We start from the raw sequence: 25000 nt of genomic DNA on the forward strand, positions 1-25000 counted from the left end.
ATCCTAATCCTTACCCTCTTGACCTACACAGTTGCCTTACACAGTGGAAGCAGCAAGCTGGGACATGCAACTGGGACAACTTACTTTCAGCTGACTGCATCAGAGGAGGGGTCAGTTTGCAGCTTACAACTTTTTGGCTGATGGCATGCAACAAGGAACTGCTTTCCTGGGAAACAAACCATTGTGAAATAAAGCTGATGCTTTCAGCAGCTACCCACACTGTCTTCAATAGATTCACCGACAATGTTAGCATACTCTTGCTAATGGAACTAATAACCTATGCTCTAGACAATACTTGATTGTTCATGAATGTGAGATCATCATTTATTTCTTGTTATGATGCTTAAAATTAGCCAAAGGTGCTCACTGTGGGCAGCATGAATCCTATTAGTACTCCCTCTATTTTCTAACAATAGCAGCTAAGCCTTCACAACAGGAAGACTGTTGCTGACTACAGAAATTTCCAAAACATCTCACATACTGAGCAATTAAAATAAACTTACTTCAGATTGTCCTTCCTTCTAAACAAAACTCTAATATTGCCAGGATTTGATAAGAAGAACAAATAATGAGTAGTAGCAAAATAACTTCATTCTTTTACAGTCCTTCACATGTTATTTTTCTTTCTGAAAAGATGCTGAAGTCATCACTTGTCTTTGTGACAGCAGTCTTCCAAAGTATAAATGTCTGCCTAGTCTTCATTTCTTTGTAGCAAAGCAAATGCATATGATGTGTACAGACAACAAGCCATGAAGAAAGCTGTGCATTTTCAGCACATCTTCTACTTACCTGACTAAGAAGTAAGTAAGTACCTGAGGAACCACAGGTGGCTTCCTTATGTTCCTTGGTCAGACACAGACAGAGGAAAACACTCAGGCAGCAAGTGATTGTGGAGCCTGTACCTATGGAACCTGTTCCACACTCTGACATAGTATAGCACCAGACAAGAGCTGAACACCAAAGAGAAATACTGCTTGCAAAGATCAGATAAGCCTCCAAAACATGGAAAGCTGAGCATGCATATCAGGCAAAACTTCAGCTCCCAAACACTGCTAAGTTGAGTCCTTTACATACGCACATCCTCTTATCACAAACTTTTAAACAGTAAATATTTCAAGAAAAAGCTACATTTCTTTCCTTAGCACTTTTCCAAAGTATGATTATGTAACTGTCCAAGACCCTCTAAAGCAAAATGCAGGAAATAATTAATTAAGTAAAGCTTTTCATTCAGATGTAGTTAACCAGTAGTGCTGGGTTCCAGTCAAAAACTCATTTGCAAGAAGCAGTAAAAGATGATGACAAAGCTAGCAGGCAAGACTCAGCACACCACCTACTACAGGTAGCCTCTTGCCCAGTGGATCCACATGTACTGCCAGTGCCTCTAAATGGAAACCCTTCTGTGAGACAGCTACATTCCTTCAGAACACGACCAACTGGAACAACTGGAGCAGATCATTACAAAATGATTACACAGTTACCCTTACCCTCTTGGTCTGCACAGTTGACTTATGCAGTGGAAGCAGAAAGCTGGGATGACTGGAACAACTTCCTTTCATATGGATGTATGGCACAATACTTCGTGACTTTTGCCACTTGTTTACTCAGAATTTGCTGTAACATCAAACTGGATCTTTTTACTTTGCAGGGGTAGCATTGCCCAAAACTGGTGTATCAAGTAGTTACTATCACAAATTTCTCTACTCAAAGAAAGAAAAATGCTTCAAAAGAAGAATTAACACTTCAGTTAAACAAAAGAGGGTTGTACTGATGGACTTGATACACTTCTAGTTTTACATTCAAAATGGAAATATCGGGACACAGCAGCTGGTTACAAGACAGTTTTCTAAATAATACAGAGAACATCAACCCTGAGTTCATTTGTCCTGGCTACTTTTCTTTCACACCTCAACAATCCCTTCCACTGACATACCTACAGTCTTGTCTATTTAATGATATTTACATATTAGTAGAATTTAATATTCACAAATTCAGATGGGCTTATGCAAACACATGAAACAACTGGCACCTAGGAATTTCCTCTTTTTACATCAAAGTGTAAAACATACACAAATCTTAAAAGTATGTGATATTTCAACATTATTTGACAAAGCAACTCAAACATATTTAGGTTGCTATTAGACAGTAGTAGGTATTTACCTATATATTTACCTATAGCTCTTCCTCTCACTGTTTTTTCAGTCAATCAAGGTAATTTCAAAATCATATGATCTTCATATGATGTTACTGGCACTGTAACAATGATCCTATTCTTAAAGCACATGAAAAATACTAGACCCTCCCAAAATCAAATATATATTTTAATGACCTTCACAAGAATTGTTTTACAATAGATACTCCAATTCAGTGACTGTTTGTGCTACCAGCAACATTATTCATTCTTATATGAATGATTCTATTTTATTCAATGGGATTACTCATATGTAAAGTTATTTCAGAGGCAACTGATCATTTAAAATTCATACGGAAGATGAGGTAATTAAGCAACTATAAAGGCTTTTCTACCACTTTTTCTTATGTAAAAGAATTTTTTAAACAGAGAGATAGAACTCTAGTTAAGAAAGTATCATAAACTAAAAAATGTATATTTTACAGTACTAATGGTGTCTCAAAAAAATCTTTAAAGAGTATTTATGTGTATTTTTCATATAAAAAAAATTCTAAATCCAGAGTTGTACTTAACAGTGGCAGAATTTATTCTCACTGATGAATGACTTAGTGAATTTATTTTTATTTTCTTGCTCATATTTTTATGTGTGTATATGTGTATATCTTCACAGTGAAACATCTCTTTGTTCTGTGTTCTGACACAATTTACAAGTACAGTAATTATGTAACAGAAATTAGAACTTGGCACCATTAACATTACCGATGCACTCACCTTGTCCTCAACCACAATGTCTACTAGACACAATAAAGGTGTAGCCAAAGATTTATCCTACCAATAAGACATAGTTATAGGTCCCATGAAGATTACTGACACTGAAGTACCAAATATGTACTGGCCTTGGACTTAGCAGATAACATGCCAGTTTTGAGACACATTCAAGTTGACAATAAATCAGTATCACAGTTCCAATAACAGGAAAATATACCTTAGAGGAATTCTTTCTGTTAAAACATTCCACTTTTGAGTTAGCTATTAAATGGTAATGATCATAATGGACTAGGCAGTAGGGGGTTTTGTGTCTGAAATGTGCAGACATTTTACTACAAGTTTATTTTTTAAAAACCTTTGTGATTTTCAACTGTACAGTATTTTCCCCATAAATCAACTGTCTTAAAAAAAAAAAAAAAAAAAAAAAAAAAAAAAAAAAACCTCAAACAAAAGATGTTTTAGTAGCAATTTCCTTATAAGTTACACTTGTTTTCTGTATCTGACCATGCAAACACCTCCACAGCCTCCATAACTCCTCCCTTTTGTGCACTAAAAAAACCCAATAGTGATGGAAAGCTACAGAGAGCAAGGTGCATAAGTTAAGTACTCCTTACTAAATTGTAAATGTATTTTTTCTTTCCCTTTCAGAACTATCTCTATGCCTAACACCAGCAATTCCATTCTAAGAAGTTTGTATAAAGGGTCTCAGTTTCTTGGGGTGTATGGATTATAACAATTTTTTTCAAGCACCCTTTTGAACTTCTTTTCAATTTTCTGTTTTTGATGATAGTCATGCTGACAACTTTTTTTGGTCCATCAAATTCTGTAGTACAATTACATGAATTTACTTTTAATAAATTACCATCTTTGCATATATCAGTCAAACCATGAAGACTAAACACTTGCAAATAAAATGCATTATTAATTTAATTGTCACAGCCTATTTAGCTAGCTTCTATTAGTATTTGCTATAATATGCAATGTATCAGAGGGCAGAATCAAATTCAAAACATAAAGAATAAACTGATTATATTGTCCTAGAGAAATTAAAAAATAGCAAGCTTGCAAAATTATAATCAAAGCATTAATGTTTTACATAGGTAAGAAAACTATGTAACTTAATTTATAATATGTTTATGCCTAAAGTGATGGTTTAACATGCAGGAGAAGGATTTCTTTGGTTCCTAAAGCCATTAAAAGGCATCAAACTTTCTCATAATAGGAGAGGAAAGGTGGAAAGGAAAGCAACAGTGGTTTGGTATTTACTGCAGTAGTTCACGTGGCTCAAACATCCCCCATCCCCAGCAAGGGACTGCTGCTAGAAATTTATATTGTTGTTGTAGCTCTGCCACTACTGTTTGATGCTGCTCTACATTAAGCTGAAGTGCCACCTGAAAAGGTATTGTGGAAAAGAAATACTCAAAAGATGGATGAAGAAATTGCAAAAGAAGAGGGCATGAAGTCGCTCCAATTCCACCTGCCCATGCTGGAGGCAAAGCCTCCCCAGCCACACCAGCAGGCAGGGCAGGGAGGCTGCAAACCTCAGCAGGGCTCCTCTGCTCCTTGGGCAGCCAGAGCCTGTAAACCTGCCACCCTCCTCTTCCTCCTCCTCCTCCCCGTGCTATGCTGGCCAGCCAGAAAGCCTTGAAGGAATACGGGAAGAAATGGGGAAAACAGCCACAGCTGAGAGGCCTTCAGAACAAAACACTCAAAGAAAAGCCAGCAACAACTGCTTTAGTTAATAGCATCCTGTTTGTTTAGGAATTCATTTCAAGATGATCATCACTAGAAATATTCCTCTCAGGCTAAGATACTATATTTGGAAATCTATTGTATGTATCCTTTATTGTGCACATATTCACTAGGGTGATGCAAGTTATCTCTATGTTGTATTTATTATGAGTGTACAGCAAGTATCCCCTTGTAAAAGAATATATTGGTATTGAATACTTCCAGTTATAAAATAAGCCACCAGAGCAAAACACTTTTTGTAATTGTTGTGCTATGACAAGAGATAACCAACATAAACTTTATTATGATATCTGCTTTGATGAAACTGTAATTGTTTTTTCAATGCATCACTGTGTATTTTAGATTAAATAGAATATCTCAAAACTCATGAATAATCACATGTTAGGGAAATTCTGGTTAAGCTCTTTGTAGAGGAAATCTCCTTAAAAATAAAAGCACTATCTAAATCAGTGCTAAGATATGTATGGGCTGTTAATTTAAAACCCTACTCTTAGGACCCTCCGTGATTTAAGCATGACAAACTTGTGAGGAATGGGTCTAATTGACCACAATTTCCATTGTCTTTAACAAGAAATGAACATGGCTCAGAAAGTGCTTTGCTGTGCTCTCCTACAGCTCCTATAATTTATTTTCCTCTCTTTTCATATCAAAACCAGAAAATACTCTTTATTTATGAAAGCCTACCCCCAAAGAATGAGTTACAAGGCAGTAATATTTGAAACAGTATCATGTATCCAGCAATGAACACCTCCATCTACCCAGGCTGAAAGAGAATATGAGATCTTTTGGCTATCCAAAACACATCAATTTTCTAGTTGGCCCAAAGATTCAGTGAAATAGCAATAGCTAAGCCACAATGTGCCAAATAAATCTGTAGCAAAATCTGTTTATCTGCAAACACAGTGCCACTAAATTTGTAAAACACAGTTATATTTTAAACCATATAAAAAAATAACCTGCTTGCAAACAAAGTTGGAGAATAAGTAGCTTTGTACAGATTGAAAAAATAAATTAATTCATTTTACAAATAGTGAAAACACCAAATTTCCCTTCCTGCCCAAGAACACTTGAGGAAACTTTCTTTTTGAGTCCTCTGTGGCTTTTACCTCTTTGAAAGTAATTTTATAAACCTATGAGCATCAAGGCCAGCAAGAACAGAACAAAAAAGGAAAAGAAACCCAAAAAACCCCAAACATTTGATTTTGTACTGAGAGGCACATTTACAACTATGAAAGTTTAAAGAAAATATCACCTGTCAAAAAAAGCCCCAAAAGATGAAAATCCTACACCTTTTACATGGAATTTCTTTCTACAGACATGTCATAAGCACCACAACATCAAAACACTTAAAGATGTTGGATCTTTCTTGGAGTTGAGGCAAAAATCCAGATGGCTTCATTGTGGGCAAGATAAATATTCTAGAAAAGATCTCCACATACTGGGTAAGATACAATAAAAAAGAATTTTAAAGCAGTTTACCTTTCTTTGGGGGTGCCAACTCCGTGTTTGCCCAGCAAATGAGTATTCAAATGCTTCTTCATCACGAATGCCACCCTGTTAAAGAGCAAATGGGAAAGAACATTTTATTAAACCTTTTTTTCTGTTTTGAGCATGCACTTGAACATATTTCATTAAAGGCAGACCTTAAAAAAAACCCTCTTCTGCTAGGATGTGACTTAGATTGGGGAGTCCATTTGTAACAACAGGCTTCCCTCATTTTGCAGTCCCTTGGCTTTTCTCTTACAAGTCCCAACCATACATCATTGGTCAAAAAAAGGAAAACCTGTTTCTGCTTCCCTTTGCAAATTAGAACATTTCACACATTATACTGATAATAGTCTATTTTACCTGAAAAACATTGTCTGATGTTATAAAGCAATACAGTTTTAGTTATACCTTTGAATATATTCAAGCCTTATGGGCCTGTCCTGCAACCTTTCTTCATACAGGTAGTTCCATTGTTTTTCATGAGAAACATGAAAAAACAGCAAGATAAGATGCTTTAATCACTGCTTATGCCTGGTCAAACTTCATTGTATTAATTATTTAAAGAGATACACACAGAAACAAATTAATAGCCTTAGTTATTTTATAGCCTTGTGAAAAAAAAGGATGAAAAACGTGAAGCCCATGTTCATGAATACACTATGAGCAGGAATATTGTTCAAACTGGCAAGACATTCTTCAAAGCACCAACAGTAGCAACAAAATACATACTACCTGGCATCATGTTTCTACCAAACCAAACACAGATAATTTACTTTAATTTTGGTGACATACGTAATGAAACAGATAGAAGCCTATAAAGTACTATTCTCCCTGATAAGACCATAACATCAATTTAATTATGTCATGTGACTGCTTCAAACAATTTAGATATCAGACTGAAGCTTTAAACTAAAATGGTTCTCTCGATAAGCAAAAATTTTACTGCTGCAACTTTCAGTGTGAAAAGGGCTTGCAAACATTTTTGTTAATTATGTATTACAGCTGTCCTTCATAAAGTTAATTACTAATAGCTGAAAGGCAATAGACTCTATTTGCATATGTACATGAAAGGCATGACATATGCAAAAATATGATTTTAATTAGCATTCCATGATATGAAGGGCTACAAATCAAACTGGCATGTTATAAGATTTTTAACATTAAATGCTGAATTCATCTGGACGTGTTTGCAGTAATGGACAATGGAAGGACTGTAAAACACCAGCACTATGGGGTATAAGAGCCACAAAAGCAAAGACACAGTACTTTTCCTTTACAATTATGTTAATTTAGCTTTTCTGTGTCTGATCTTCTTTGGGCACTTGCACATTATTACAGAGAATCTCTCTTGTGCATCCCTTAAGGTCTAAGAATATAATACTGTCTTATTTAAATGATATAAATTTCCTTATTTTTTACAAAAATACATTTAAAAAGTATCCCAAATACTTTTCCCTACCCAACTTATTACTATGGCACCATAACCATTACAACTATGAATAATCTATTACACTGTTACTATCATTACTATGCAAGTATCATCAAAATTATTATACATAGGGAAAATCATTGTAACAAAATAAAAAAAAAATGTATTCTAATAAAAGCATAAGGCATACAAAATGTACTGCCCTTGCTTTTCAACAGAAATAGAATTTCCACAAAGCTGTGGATGGTACCAAACATATTTTCATTCAGTAATACCTGTATTTCCTGTTACAAACTTCCATTTTCCCCCTTCTCTAAAAGAAAAATAAACTCAATGAAATTACTGTGAAAGGGAAATGTGCAATCAGAGGTGTAAAGGGAGATTTTGCTATTTGCATGGAATAAAAAGATGCCAACGAGCTACACAATATTTGCAGGGAAGCACTTTTTGGTTTCTGAGCCCGTTTAGTTACAGCTTCCAAACAAAGGCTCACCATTTGATATACCACACAACTGCAGGGGGTACAGACAGACATACCTTTCTGCAAAACCAAAGACAAAGGCCTTGGTAATAACATGAAGCAATTAATCTCACATTCTGCCTCCTCTCTGTTGCATCTATGTTCCAGCAACCATTTTTCTGCTGTTACACAGCAGAAATAAAATAAACCCTGACTCAGTTTGGGTTTCAGCACCTGCTAACATTTTAAGCTTTTAATGTAAGGCTCAAAGCCTTCAGATTTGAGGAGTGCAGAATGCCTCAGTGCAAGTCTGGAGCACTCTGCACAGCTCAGGGGCAGCACCCCACCGTAGAGAACCAGACCTTAAGAATAAAAGCAGAGTTGCTGTTTTCATAGGAAACTGAGAACAAGATTAAAAAAAAATACCAACAGAGACAGGCATTATTAAAATAAGAGGCAAAGTCTAAACAACCTTGTTTGGATGCTGAGTTTGAGGACCACCCATTAAAACAAACAAACAAACCCACAAAGAGAGACAAGTAAAAACTATTTGGTTTTGTTTACTAAATCCTGCAGGTGATTTTCAGAGAAGTGGTAGCAGTTTTGCTGGCTTTACAAAAGAAACACAAAAATATTTTCCATACATTGAGTAACTCTAGGTTTCAAAGTAATTAATGTTCAGTAGTAAAAAAATAATGGGTTTATGCATGCTATTTACCTCTGCTGAGGTAAATCAGTTATTCCCAAGCTACTGCTAGAATAGACATGACTTAGGCTTGGCCTTTTAAACTAATCTTACTAGAAGTCTGACTGGCACCTATAAGTACTCACTGAGTGAATGCTTTCAAGATATATTGCACTGATACATCTTCAAATCAAAAGGAATCTTTCCATCAGCAATTGATAAGCACCAATTCAGGCTTCACCCAATTTCTCATTTCTTGTTTTTAATTCTAGTGGAAGTATAGACATTCAAATGCTAAAAACTAACTCGTTTCAGAAGCACGTCAAAAGAGAGCAGAAAAAACCTGTCATCAAACCAACTCTACTGTTTCAAATATGTGCAAACCAGGCCATGCTAGAAGCCTAGAACCAGATTTATAAACTCTGATATGTACAAATTCATCCTCAACACCCATGAAGACAAGAAGTCACAGCCCAGCTGCTCTCCTGTCATAGGCTTAGGCAGAGATGTCTAGCCTATGCATCCATGTCATGATCACTGGGAGTTCCCTTCATTTGGCAGGAAGACTACTAGAAGCCTCCTCTTAAAGAGGAACAAGGTGAGTAGGCAGGATTCCTTTTGCTGGCAGTAGCATTGTGTTGGGTTACCTTTTTCAGTGATTTTCAACTACTCTGGCTTCAAAACCAACAACATCCTCAGTCATACACTCTATGTTGAAATTACAGGATAAATTAAAGACAAGTTGAAAAATTACACAGAGCTTTAGAATAGCATCTTCATTCCCTATAGACAACTTTTTGCACACAAACTATAAATAAAAATTCCTTTAAATCATAAATACATGAGCACCTTTCCCAAAATAAGTTCACAGAACATTCTGGTTTCCTTTTAGAAGAGTTGTGGTTTGTAGGAACGTGACCATTCATATTCCATGGCAATCTTCAAACAGTATTTGGACTCTCTCAGAATGTCTGCAACTGATTTAGGAGCCTCTATAGACTTGTCTTCAGATAAAAGCACATTTTAAAGTACAAAAGAAACAAAGGGACTTCTAATTCTGGGAATAAAAAAACATATTGGACAATCTTTACTTCCACTTTTTATTCTAGTGTAATACAAATTTTTCAGCATGTACAATGTTTATCATCACAGTATGCAAGGAATAGGAATAATCTGTCATGTATTGTCTGTTTTCTATTTTCTCTGTGGGGAGAGAACTGTTCTCTGTGAAGTATCTTGCTTTGAGAGGGCAAAAGATTCTAAGTTTTATTATGTTTTGAATCCATAATATCCTTTTGAATAAGTACATCAGTGGGTTAGTCAAAAGCCTAAAAAAAAGCCACCCAGAAGCAAACACACAACACACACACACAAACCAAAACAAACATTCTGGGCCATAAGGCCATGAAACCTGTCATTTCCTGCATGTTGACCAAGTGCCTTGGCCTAGGAAGGAGCTACATGCTACCTCTACCAGAAAGTCACTCGAAGCCATGGTGACAGACCAGTCATCTTCTAACTGCACATAACTGTTGAGGAGGGCCAGCACGGGAATTTATTTTTGTGGGACTCTACAAACAAGGTATCGAGCAGCTGAAGAGCAATTTTAAATCACTTCTCAGTGGATACATTGCTCTCTGCAATTGCTCTTGGAAAATTTATCTTACAGACAACAATGTTCAATGACAGCAGAAAAGTCAAGGAGAATAACAATGAATATCTAGCCTTTATTCATATTCTCAATATCCTTTACATCTCCTTTAAACTGTCCAAAACCTCTTTATACACAAATTTAACTCTGAGAATACAGGTAAGCTACTGCATAACCCAAGTACATAGGATGTTTTAAAAAGCTGCTTGAGAGCCTTTAAAAAAACCAAAATCAAACCCATAAACAAATCCAAGAATTTAGTGCTTTGTTTTAGCATAAGTTTCAGGCACATAGAAAGGATAGAATGTTTTACCATTTTGGATGAATCAGCTGGGAGATCTGACAGCATCAAGGAATAATAAGAAATAGGATCTCAAACTTTTATACATCATCAGAGAATACAATGAAATATACAATGAATATATTATCCTATTCACATCAAGTTTTGTTTTCTATGATCTGTGCTTGAATTTCTGTCCATGTATCTCCACATGAGGCAAGAAACCAGAAAATCAAGGCAAGCTTCACAGATGATGCCAAGAAGGGGGACCAGGATATATTTAGGCAAGTAAAGAAGAATGTAGAATCTATAGTTCTTTCTAAATTAATGAAGCATATTTGTACTTACTGTGTCTCGAAAAACACTGGAAACCCTAATTGTTGTAGCTGAATGTGTGGTTCAGATGGAGCCATACCAACAGTGGTAACAACCAGTAAAAGAAAGAAATAGTGCATTTTCTCAAGAAATACCAGGACGCACATGTATTTCAGAACATTTAATAAAATTTGTATATGCAATTACAGATTTTTGCATGCACTTAAGTTGTGCATGTTCTACCCTTAAAAGTAGAACTTCTCATATTCAAATTAGCACTTAGTCAAATAGTTTTAAAAAGTGGACATGAACTAAAAAATTTCAAAGTTTTCAAATTCTCCAAATTATATAAAAAGTTGCTACCCAAATCTCATGTCTCCAGCAGGATTTATTCAGCAGGTTAACTTCAGGAACAAGAGCACAGAGGCAAACAGAACTGTCCAGAAAGCAATGGTTTTCTATGAACGAGTAAGCTTTTCTTTCAATGTATCAAAAGTCTAAGTTTCTGAGAATTTCTTCAAGTCCATCATTTTTGGATGTTTGCTGATTCTGAAGGGTCCAGACTGGGGCTCTGATAACTCTCTTGCATGACTGCGTGCAAGGGATTCAATTTAAAAGAAAGTATCTGGCAGGGCAGAGTCTGGTGTGGAAGATATCCAGTAGTCTGAAAGGCTTCATGCCCTTTGTGACAAGATGTCAGGTTCAAGTAAATATCTGGCAGGGCGAAGTCTAATGTAGAAAACATCCACATATCTGAAAAACTTCATGCCTTCTATGACAGGACGTCAAGTCCTAGATCCCTGCACAGGAAAGATGGGGCTTTCTCCAGACTCATTTACTAGCCAAATAAAGCAGGTCTTATTGCTTCCAAATAAAGAAGATGGTTATGCTTTGTAAGCTTAAAAAAAATACATCAATAACGTTCTAAAAGGTTAACAAGTCATCACGCACTCTGCAGTGCTGAGAGCGCTGTGACACGCTGCCTTCTACTCCCTGCTGACCCCATGTGTCAAAGAAGGATATGGCTGCTCTATGCTCCACCCTCACCAACACCGGTAATTAAACTGGGAAGCCAAACATATCCATCCATCCACATCTTCAGGTGTGTGTAACTTGGCAGAATGGAAAATTCAAACTTTTCCTCTTGAAACAAGAAACCAAAAGAGGTAACTGAAGACAACCTTGCCATCACTAACAAGACAAGAACCCAGATTACAATGGGAAGATATCATGGTAATTCATGGAACCTAAAGACCAACAAACCTTTTGAATTTCTGAGAACTATCAGCCTTTCTGCTTCAATTTTGGGTGGTTTTTAGGGTGTTGTTTGGGTTTGGGGGGGAGAGGGGGTGTTACTATTTTCCATGCAACAACCAGGTATGTTTCTTAATTATTATTAGCTTCTTTTCCATGGAGAAGTTTTGCTACTGAAGTTTAAAATCCAACATTTTCAAATGTTTTTTCTGTTACTATGAAATCATCAATGCAATGAGTACAACCTTTTTGTCTTAAAATACATCATCTCCATTTTACTGTTACTTGTAACAAGCTAGCAATGAAGCCCAGCTGCCCAAAAAATAAAGACAACAACTTGTATTATCAGAACACCTGCACACAGCTAGCACCCAAGGTAGAATTGAGCATTGCAGCAGCCACTGTTCCTGCCTTGCTTTGAACAGGATGACAGACAACAAGATTGTCAATGTGCTGTTCAATGACCTGCATCAATCTCAAGAATAATTTACTGCTATATCAGACAGATCATTATGGATGAGTTGCACGCTATCAATCAATCAATCGACTGTGTTGTTCCTGCATATTCCTGCATCTATCAACCAGAAGAGAGAGACATCCCTCAACATATTCTTGTTGCTCTCTGCCACCAATCTGCTATTCTCAAGATGGCAAAGAATTATTAGCCCCATGGCCATAAAGTAGTAGCAACCGGCACAATTATCTCCTCTTACATATTCTAGCAGAAGAGACCTGGTTACAAAGAAAGAGCAAACTAAATAAAACAGGAAACATCCTCTACTGTTCCACTTAAGCTTGTTTTGCCATCAGAAGTTGTTTTCTCACCATCCCACTTTGAAGAGACATATGTTATAATATAAACCATCCAGGACATCCAGAAATTTAGTCTGTTATTGCAAGCAAGGACTGTGGCAAAAAAAAAGGAATTCAGTGGCAGTATTTATACAATTTGCTCCCCCATAAGGGAGTTCACTTACCTGTGTGCCTCACCTGAAGTTACTTACTTTGTAACTGAAATCAAAAAGGTTTCCTGCAAGTTAGCTCAGGGTCCATTCTGAACTTTTTTGGTTTGAAGGTATTGTGTAGAAGTGTTTTATTTTAAATACAAAAAGTACCCTTCAGTGATAGCTGCAGGAATAAGCCACGTCCAGCCAGTTATAATTATTATTAACATAAAAGTGAGTAGAAACTTAAGAGTGGAACTGTGAACTTTGATATTTGAAGACACAATAACAAGTGTTAACTGTAAGTAAAAAAATGACACTCTGCTTTTATTTGTTTGAAGAGCAAACATAAAATAGCTAAACAGTGGCAAAACTGCTAAAGTCAGGTGTTCCCTCTGTCAGAAGATCACCTTACAAATATATGAGAAAATTAGTACCACTACAAGAAATGTTTGTTTCAATATTCAGAGAAGTTAATGAATGTTAAGTGATAATGGTAGACAGCAGTATGTAATTAGATTTCTAAACACATCTTACCAAATCACTTCTTAGCTAAAAGAATCACATGTTCTATTAATTTTCATTGGTTATTGAGCATCTGTAACTGTCACCTCTAACAGGTGTTTGGTAATCTAACAGCTGCACAAAAAAAAAAAAGAAAAAAAGGAAGAAAAAGAGAGAATCACAATGTACTTCCTCTAGCACTGCTATCAACCTCTCAAGTCTACCACAACGCAGAACCTCTTTTCCTAAAGTCTGAAATGCAACCCTAGGTTTGGTGTTGGGAGTGCCTTGCATTTAAGAGAGATTAATACAAACTTCCGAAACCAGGACATCACCAGAAAACACACTTGCCATGCTACGTGAAGCTGCAGAAATGCTTTAAACAAAATTAAGGTTTACATCTGTAAGCACTGTGATCCAGAATAGTGCTTTAGCAACCTTGCCACCAAGACACAGCTTATGTCTTTTATTTTTTCATGATTTCCATATCCAACAGTCTCATAACTGATTCCTTCCTTATCCATTCTTTCTACTTTCTTCAGTTACTGGCTTGCCTTCCTGCTCATGACCGAGTCCATCTCCTAGCATGCTCAGGACTTCAGATAAAGAATTTGATGCAGTAGGCATCAGTTCCACATATCATCATTTAGCGCCTGGAAAGCAACAGCAGGATAAACAGGCTAGTATTGGAAGGCAGAAATTGTCTATAGTTAATTCAATATTTTGGGTGGGTCAGGTGAACCACATCTCTAAGGGCTCTGAGAGGAGTTTTGAAATAGTGGACTTTCCACAGAGTTGGTAAAGAGTTTCCCAGTGATCCCAACGAGCAAAGTCTGTGCCTTTTGAAAGAAACGGACTATAAGGCTATCTCAAAATAAGGATGTTCCAATGACTTTCTACTTAAAAGTAGAATTGATAGCGCCAAACAAATACATTTAATATCTTGCTATTCCTAAATGAAAAGTCAGTTTTGATGTAGCTTCTTCCTGACAGCTGAGAAATCACACTGCAGACTGAATTACCAGGTTTATGCAGATCTTCTAGAGGAAGAGCTATCTTGAGAATGAAATTCTCCTCATCAAAAGAATCTACTGTTGCCTGTCTTTAAAAGAAATCAAAACAAATCTAAAGATAGTTGATTTGTCGACTAGAAAACACATAGGGCCTGCAGTAGCAGTGCCACATACATAACTAAGTCAATTCTGCAGCTACAGTGCCTGTGGTCTTTTGCAAAGTTGAGAGGTACCAAGAAAGGAATGAGATGAATAAATTGGTCACTATCTGATGACTGAACTGCTCAGAAGTCATACACAATCAGAAGACACACACAATTTTTATTGACAATTTCCCCACAATTTGAAATGCTGCTGGTGATAGATGGTGGCTGGAGCGAAGACTCTGCAGTCTGCTTGATCTGTGAGAGTAGTGAGAATGTTGCCCTAGGTCTTTGCCTGACATAGAAAAGCAAGTGCTGGTTGATTTGTTTATTCCCGAGACTTAAACTCAGCTGTAAAACACATCCTTTTTGCCTTACATCCAGGCATTCCACAAGACTGTTTGACTGCAGGTAGAAAACAAAATACTTCAGAATATCTTTTTGCCAAAGTAGCTGCATAAAAATAGTAAATCTATGACAGCAAGATCTAATCTGTAAGCATCAGTAGTACCATACACATGCATGAACCTTTAACAACAGGCTGGTAGAATCAGAACTGACTGGCTCCAGCCAAAGAAATCAAAAGGCTATCATGTGGATCAGATTGGTTTCAGTCCACAAAAAATGCATCTCATACTTGTATCCCCATTAATATGTTTAAAGCACAAGGATGGTTCTGGCTTTCCTTGTCCAAGGGTTCTTGGGCCTGGCCATTGCTACCTCAGGGACTAAGAACCACCTAACACTGTGTCATCAGGCCAACCTAACACCTGACAAGCATGTCTGATTAATGTTTGGTTTTTCTTTGTTGGAAGACATCTTTGTTAGTACCTGAACATAAGTAAAAGCTCAGAGTTTTCATTTTCAACTGACATCTCAGTCTCTCCAGATACTCTCATTACAGCCATGCCCAGCTCTTCCCAAAAGTGGAGTGTTGCAACAACTTCCTCCTACCACAGAAGAAGGAGGCTGACTGAAGAAAGTAACAGTGTCTCTCAGAGCAAATCATGATATACAGACCAGACAGACTGTTATGCACTATCCACGTATTACAGACCTAAAAAGCTCTCTCAAACTATGGCAGTGATCATAGAGGATGCAGATGACATAAAGAGCAGCACAGAAGTCTATCCAAGTAAGAATTCCAGGCATAACAGTGGTGTTACTCCACTTATACCATAAAAAAATGCTAACACCTCTCATCACTTCAGTCACATACTTAGCAGGGGAATCACTGAAGCTGCCAAGCAGTCTGGTCTTTCTCAGGTTTTCCTGTGATGGCCAGCAGGAGTCACTTCAGAAATCCAAAGCCAGGACTGAAGAGACTAAGAGTACTCACCTGAGATATAAGTTACTTAAGCAATAAAGACAAAAAAAAATTCCACTGAAATTAGACGGATGTTTTACACACACACACACACACACAAAAACACACACACACAGAATCAGCCCACATTCATGCAGCCTGATAAGGATGTTGCATGCTCTTGGTATGAAGACTGTCATCAGTCTGGAAAAACCACAGGAATATAGATCAGACAAATCAGTACAGTCATAAAGATGATATCTGTGACACAGCAGAAGATGTTCTCTGGCAAAGATTACTCCAATTCCAGCCAGCATCTGAGATTAACTCTGACCATTTCTGGCCACAAATCAAACATGAGAGATGTAGGAACTACATAGGTGCCCAATGGAATTGAGAAAAAAAAAAAAACAACCCCACCATCTTTGATCTCAAGGGCCTGGAAAAACCTACAGACACATGCTGAGTGTACCTATGAACAAAGAAGTGAAGGAGAAATCAGTGTAGTTTCAAACAAAAGCTTGTATGCTCTCTAAAAGAGAAGAATTTACAAAGTACCCCAGAAAGATGCAATAAAAGGAATATATATTGCTAACAGGAAAAATTAGAGAACTTCAGTTTTATATATGAAGTGACAGCCTGGTCCTATAAAGAAACATAAACCATGTCTAAAAAAAATTTTTTTTGAGCATCTTCCTGAAATTAAGTTCCAGTTAAAGGGTTTTTCCTTCCTAATCCATGCTGTCATTGCAACCACAGCCCCATAAAGCCTCATGTCAAGCGCCAGCACAAAATGATGGGATTCCACAGGTCCATTTCAGTAGCAGGGGAACCAAACAGCACAGGTGACACAGGTACATACGCATGCTGTGGTGCTTCGTTTTATTCAGTATTGCATCACATTTTGATTTCCGTGAATGTGTTCCTGTTAGAGCACTAGAATTTAACATGCTCTCAACTGACACATGTCCAAATGACCACTTGAATTCTCCATATTTCCTGGAGGTCACTTACCGCTATGGAACAGAGCATGGAACCACTGACATGCAATTCTCTGCTTAGCTTTGTAACAAGATGCAAGTAAAATGGCTCTCACATTGGAGCCAACACACTCCCCACTGTTTAACCCCTGGCACCCACAAGGCTTGCTGCAGGGATGAGCTGCAGGACAGTTTGCAGCTGAGAAAGGCCTCAAGTTTTAGGAAGCTTAAAAACATTCTGCAAAGATTAAATACACAGAAAATGCTTCCGCATTTTACATTAACAGAAATAAGCAAACAAAAGAAAATCCAATAAATTAAAGGGCTGTTCTGTTTCTTTACAATTTCTCAGATTAGCAGAACTCCTTTCAAAAAAACTCTATTATTTATTACATGAAATATCTGTACCTGGACAGACATAGAGACAGAAATAGTCTGATCAGTGTGCAACTTTTATAATACTGAATAGCAGGCAATGTTATGTACAACACATAGCTGAATGAATAGATGGAATTGATTTTATAAAGGAGTAACAAACAAAATAGTCCAAAATATTAACTGATAAACACATGCTGGGGTGGAAACAACCTATTAGAAAATTACTGTAAAGACCCTCAAACTGTTCAAGGGAGAAAAAAGTCCAATTTTCCACATAACCTGAGAGCACTGAGTTTTCTGATTATAAGATCCAAGGAACCTGTAAACCCAAGGCTCTAATTTTCTTATGGCGACTGCGTAATATTTTGCAAAGTAAAACTGACTGAGATGGAAGCTATTTTGCATGGTACAGTGGCGATGGCTAACAAATGAGAGTTTTGTGGGCTGAATGTTAGTCCCCTGCCTCATCTGCCACCCCTAATGACAGCAGCCACCTGCTGTTTTATTGTCACAGCTGGAGCCGGTTCACACTCCTTGGTGCTGAGCTCTGCCCATGAGCGCCAAGCTCTCGCCTCGCCTCATTACTTTGATGAACTTTTTATGGTCAGCACCCATGAAGACCTCATCTAGGACTATACAACCTAGATCGGCTTCAGGGAGTGCTTCCAGCTAGCATGAGGTGATAATACACAGTGACACCATGGCTGCTACTGCCTGTCACTTAGGCAAGTCACTATACTTCTGGCTCTACAGGGCCCTCAACAGGTAAAATGCCATGAAATTCTCCTTTACAACCAAGTTCACTGCCTTTCTTTTCACACTGCAACATAGACAGATCATATCCTGCTACCAGCATTTAGCTTTCCAAAGATGGATATTACAATAAAAAATGTATCATGCTGTTTATTGCATATAACTACAGACAAGAAATCTCTACATTCCTTGAACATAACCCTGTTGCCTTCCAAAAAAAGAAAGCAAGCATGAAAACCATATTACAGCTTGATTAACACCACCAAATAGGGGGAAAAAATAATTACATGCATATTGCAAAAGGAGTATTTCAACTTAAATGAGCAAAAAGCCCAGAAACAAAAGTTAAGCCAGTCAAACCAAATTATTAAGCAAATGAATTCACAGTGGAGAATGATATGTTACTTCCCTCTCACCTAAAACCCCCCACACTTAAACATCTATTAGATGTGATATTTTCTGTAATCCAGATAACAACAAAGCAAAGCCTTTTACATCTTTTTTTCTTAATCCAAACAGTCTGTTACTATTTTCTTCTAATTTAAAAGCAAATAGAGTCATCCTTTCCTTTTCAATTTTTTTTTGTACTAACAAACATTCTGAATCTCCTGAGCCTGTATAGAATTTTAAACTTCATCAGAAATTCTTTTATTGACGCACTTAGAGCAAACTATTTTATGCTTGATCACTGAAATTTAACCCCAGGTTTACTTTCAGCAGCAGAATAATTATTTTGGTGTCAACAGTGTTTTACATTTGCTCATATTTACATATATCATTAAGATTAATATATGTGCTATTAATAATAATTTCATTAACATTCTGAAATCATCAAATAACATTTTGACTTTTGAATGGCTGTAGGCTATTATAAGCCTAAAAACCAGAACATTTTCAGTATTCATTGTGTAGCAATCCAGCTGATCAGTTTTGACAAATTCATGCAATGTTATAAGCCATTAAACTTCATTTAGTTTCACTTAAAAATTCCACCTAAAAATAAAAAGCAAACTGTCTTTTTTTATACAGACAGTATGATTTCTAGCAGTTACCAGCTTCCAGGATCTTCCAAAAAGAAACTGGAGTTTTATTTCTTTTATTGAAATGTTTTAAAATTTCTCGAGGAGTTTTTGAAATAATATTTTTGAGACCACTGACCTAGCAAGAGCTGAAAATCTCTAATATATTACAGCTCAGCTGAGCTCCTGACAAGGGACAGTGCTGCAGAGACTCTGTGCTTCACATACTACCCCTACAAAAAATGGAAACTTAAAAATGTGTTGCTGAGCACAGGTTATGTCTGCTGCATTTCGGAGAATTTACACATGCCCTTCTTTATGAGTGCTTTTTAAATTTCACCTAAACTGCAGTTGAAGAGATAGAAGAAAATAATGATGCAAAAAAGATTTCTATTCTGCTAAAAGCTGAGCACCACCCAGACAGTCATGAAGTATTAAAGAGACCATGAGAACATACAGAGCCTTCCATAACGAGGGCCTAAAATATATTATCAGTCCCAAATAAAACAATGCAAATTTCTCCACCACTACAGTTTCTGAAAGCACTTGTCTTCTGCACGAGTTCAAGAGAACTTCTTGTGAAGCACAGTGACAGACAGATCACATCCTTTAGAGAATCCAACAACAGAAGAGAAAATTGCTTTTAGAAGAAAAAGGGATTCCTTTCTTTTGACTAGATCACGTATTTGTCAAGTGCATAATTTTTAGGACTCATTTTGTACCCTTAAAAATAAAACATCAAAAATGCAGCTTGACCAGTGCAGGGTAGATATTATGAAATGGACAAACTGCCTCAGTGGAACAATTAAAGGTTTCAACAGTACAATCTCTTAAATGGTGCCAGTAATTAAATAACAATAGCTGAGAGGTTTTTTGTTTGTTTGTTTGTTTTAAACCAGAAGTATGTCAGCAGTGGTATGTCCATTGCATGCTTTGTGATATAGCACACTTAAAAATTTTAAAACTTTCAAGCTTCTTTTTGTCAGTCACTAATTCATAAAGATAAAGAAAATGCTCCAAAACAAGTAGCTAGGTATTTCTTGTCCTGTTATAAAGGAATTTGTTAAAGAATGCATAGCTATACAGACTACCTATATTTGCTCCCTGTCTTACAAGCAGGTAGCCTGCATACACATATAAAAATTTGGAAATGCTTTTCCTTTGTAACACTGGTTTGCCTTGGCATTATGACTGTGTTTTAGATTTGTACTCTAAAATATAACTTCAATTTACCGAGCACTTACAGTTCACTGGTCTGTAATTCTTAATATCCCTCTATTTTCCACCAATTTTAATTTTAGTCGCTGTTATTTAAAGTTCATTTTCCATGCCCTTTCAACTGTGATTTTTTTCCAATGTGACAACAAACCTAAGTGTCATTTCTGATAGTGACTTTCATTGGAATACAAAGAAGACAAACTTTTTAGAAGAGAAGTGGTAAAAACTTATGAGACAATAACAAGGTGTGGTCAGTATAAAGATGAGCTCCATGTGAATAGTCTGGAGGTGGTGGGATCTGTATCCAATTACTAATCCTCTGAGCTACTCAGCCCCCTGAACAATAAATTTCTATAAGCTGATCCCTTAACCCATCACCAGCTGCTCATGCTACTGCTTTTCAATATTGATGACAAAAAGGGAAACACCTTGCATTTTCTATTTAAATCTCCACAATAAGGATGCTCATCTTGGAAAGTCCCCAGACCTTTTTTCTCATCTAATGATCCTACAAAAACAGGAATATGCATATAAAATTATTTGGCTTAATGTAAATATTCTGCGTTCTCTACTTATTCCGAGCACACAAAAGACTTCAGTGTACATATTTTCCTAGCAATGAATAAATGTCAATCCTAAAAAATGGCTAAACTTCTATGCCTGCTGTTAAAGAAAAAGATATCCATATGAAAGATATTGGAGACATTGCTGAGGAACTGCTCACCCTTTAAAAAAATATTACCTCTGTAATACTGTCAATGCCAGTGTCAGGCTGGGCAATTAGCCAATTAAGAGTGAATAAGAACTGCCCAGAAACTATTTTAATTTAGCCTCAGAATATTTGTGAATCTGTGAGCTGGTGTGTTTGTGTTCATGCATCAATGGAATCTGGTTGTTCATGCCAGGATTCCTTATCACACTTTTCTGCCTCTTGAACCCGCACATTCCTGCAATACAAAATGGACATGTGTCTGCTGATAATGTCAACATACTTAGGTTCACAAGGAGAGATTTTGTATAACTAGATCTAAAGTAGTCTTTGTATTCATTACCAGACCCCGTCTGCTTACACGAGGCTAGAAGAGTGGAAGAATCCAATACTGCAAGCTTCTCTAGAAGACATTAAAAGACAACAGGTGTGGAAGAAATTAGCATAGATTCCAATATCCCTGACCAAACACTCTCCTAGAAATCCCATTTTTAAACGTCATCTGAGGGAAATTCTCTCTTCTCAATCAGACTGGATTCAATGGGGTGCTGAGAGTATCCTGTTATCTCCTTAATTTAGATCTCATTATGCTTTAGACTCCTGTACATCCATCTAGGAAATCCACTTGGAAATATGAGTACAAAATATATCTCAAGCACTCTGACTAGGGCTACAGCATAGAAAGCCAGATCTCTATTTTTTCTATTTTTTTCCGTTTTCTCTTTTGTTTTATTTTTTTCAAGAAGGGAAGTGGGAAAGATGGTGTGCACACCTACCAACTGCTAGCCTTTATCTTAATTCAATTATGAAAATCAAGAAATCATTCCAAATATGGATCCTTCAACAGTTGTGTTACAGTTATTCAAAATTAAAACCAATGCAAAAAAAAAGCACAATTTACAAATCAAAACTGAGCAGTCCCAAGTACAAACAGAAGTATGAAAAACCCTTTCACAACATTTCAGAACACAGATATTACCTGGCATTGAAGTTACCTTCTTGAATACCTATTAGAGAATTTCACAAATCTTAACAGTACTGACAACTCATTGAGAATTTACCATCGCTTAGACTAAAACACATCCTACTTTTCAAGACGTGTTTAAACAGCCTTGATGAAAATGAGTAATGTTGTAAAATTGTGAGTATGTTTACTTACTTATTTTAAGGCCAGTCAAAGTAATTATCCAATATTGCTGCCTCTAATCAGGGATTACGGAGGAAGGATGGATACGAGTTAGTAAAAATGTCACTGATCACACAATCGCAGAATATGCTGAGTTGGAAAGGATCCTAAAAGCCTTCAAACTCACAGTCTCTTCATCACATGACATAAATTGTATGAGTGACAACTGTCCTTACACAAGGATTCACAGCCAAGCCTCCTATTTTCCTAATAAATCCCACTAGTCTGAAAAGAAGAATACCATGCTAGCTACAGCACAAGTAAACCCCTGGATTGGTCAGAACATGCAACAATTGCTGTGCCTAAGGGTGAAGCTGGTAGACCAGTTCACCATGACACACTGAAGATTCAGCTAACTGGATTTTTCGTGCCCCCAGTAGCTGTGCTGTGGAGAAACCTGCAGGAGGTTGGCCTGCAGGAGGGCCAACCTTATTGCTCAAGAACTCTGCCCGAAAATAACTGGTTTTTCCTCAATGGTATCAACTCTTCCATGGATCCCCTCAGCTGGAGATGATCAGAAATGGCACCCATCAGCACCTCACTCTTCCCTCCTCAGGGACATAACCATAAACAGAGAAGAGACCAACATAGCCTACATATCTTTGCCCTTGTTATTCATATACTCCATGATAAGGGGAAAGAAGGGCTAGCAGGCAGTCAATGACAGAAGTGAACAAGCAAATTCTTTCTAGTATTTTTCAGATTAAAATGGAATTCCTTTTTTCAGCATTCTTCTTATGTTTTGCTATGAACATCTGTAGCTCTTACATTTGCAGTTGCCAAAGGATTCTGCTTTTCCTTATCACTTTGGTAAGCACAAACATAGCATTTCTTCTTACATTTTTGTAGATGCATCACTAAAAATTGTATCATAAAGCATTCAGAAATTGTTTTTCACTCCAGCAACAAGACAAAGTAAACCAAAAATATTAATTTTAAAATTATTTTAAAATTAAAAGACTCTTTTTGTTTCCAATGTATCTCTAAATTAATGCAAGCCTACTTCCTCCCAAAAAGAGAGCAAACAAGTGTAGGTTTCACTACAGGACATATGATCTAGATAACAAGGTCTAATCATAACATATTTATCACCATCTAGCATTTGGCTTGTATATGATGTCCACAGGCACTTGTAGTGATAGCTGTCAAACTGCATTCTTTTTCTGGCATAAAAGAGCATAACAACAAGGACAAGCAATGGAGTGCATTACAGAGTAACAACACAGCCTGGAATTTAGCCCATAGTAAAGAAACAGTCAAATTCATTATCAACCTCAATGATGGAGGCTCATGCAGACAGTGGCAGAATATTTCAGAAGTCACTACGCTTCTTTCTGCTAAAGATGCTAAAAAAGAGTTTAGTAATAGCATACCATTTTCCTCTCCTTTCTTTTTCAACATACCAGCTGTCAGAAAATCTTAGTTATGCTAAGCATGTTCCCTTAGAAGAAGGTCTAAAAGGGCATGATCTCCCCTGCCCAACTGTTCCAACAGTATATGGTCCACCAGCAAATAAGTAAATCAAACTACTTGTGCTTAAATTGGAGGTTCATGTCTGCTTGACAGGCAAATGTCAGAGTTCATGCATCATTCAGGAATGTCTTGGATTATTGACAGTGCAGAGAAAGGCTCCTATCCTTTACAACATTTCTGAAAAATAGAGGCCGTAACTGGGAAAAAACATACCAAGATTTACCCGTCTTTCTCAGATCACACTTTCCTTCATCTTTTTTTAATAGATCATTAAATTTATTTATTAGTCAATGTCCTAGGGTGATGTTATAATGCTTGTATCACCCTAAGACAGTCAAGTTTCTGACAAACGGCTGTTTCCCCATCCTTAACTTCTGTGGTGAAGGCTTAACAGGTGAAAACTATATAGTCCTTTTCTGAATCAACAAAGTCCCAAAGCAACCTTGCCAGCACCTTATAAAGCTAACAGTTTCACATCGTCCAAAAGCCAAAATCACTAACTCCATCAGTCCATTAGTTCCCTGGGAAGTAATGCATGTTTGTTGCTGAGAACCTCTTGTTAGAGAGAGAGAGATAATCAGGTGATCTGGTACCCAAAGTCAGTTTTATTCATCTGCAGTTGCTCAGCAGAAAACTGAAAAATGGAAGACACTAATCCTAAAAATCAGAGGATGGCATGCCAGGACGAACACATCACAATTCTGAGCTGTATAAACAGAGACAAGTTAAAGGGCATCTAATCTTTAAATTCTTTAAATTAGTTACACTAAATCCTATACTAGTTAGACTGTTACAGTAAATCCTTAAAATAAATATTATTTAGCAAAGGCCATGACAACTTGTGCTGTATTTGTAAACCCCTGGCCACCTGGAACAGGATCAAACTCATTTAGTATTCTTGAAAGCCGGTTCTAAAAAGTAAACTTTGTATTATTTGTATTATGTGCATACGCCAGGAATATGTTCACCTGAAGGTCTATTCATAAACAAATATGTATGCACCTATGGCAGTGACCACCCTAAAATTCATTTTTCATCTTTACAGTTAACAAATACTTCTGATTACTCAATACATATGTACATATGGATGCAAAATTATATATTGATTAGTTTAGCTTTTAGCATAACATATGAATCTATTGGATTTCTCCAGAGTAACAGATA

General features: G+C 36.8%; 1 protein-coding gene across 5 annotated transcripts in view; it reads right to left on the bottom strand.

Moving 5' to 3' along the window:
* The window catches only part of ZNF407 (zinc finger protein 407), a 333732-nt gene that overhangs the window by 196286 nt on the left and 112446 nt on the right, over positions 1-25000 (bottom strand). For all 5 annotated transcript variants that reach the window (XM_041484804.1, XM_041484806.1, XM_041484807.1 and 2 more), the window contains one exon: positions 6128-6202. In XM_041484804.1, coding sequence (XP_041340738.1) covers positions 6128-6202 — 75 coding nt within the window. The remainder of the gene's footprint in view (positions 1-6127; positions 6203-25000) is intronic.

This window comes from Pyrgilauda ruficollis, unplaced genomic scaffold, assembly GCF_017590135.1.
Source record: "Pyrgilauda ruficollis isolate IOZ18807 unplaced genomic scaffold, ASM1759013v1 scaffold68, whole genome shotgun sequence".
NCBI lineage: Eukaryota > Metazoa > Chordata > Aves > Passeriformes > Passeridae > Pyrgilauda > Pyrgilauda ruficollis.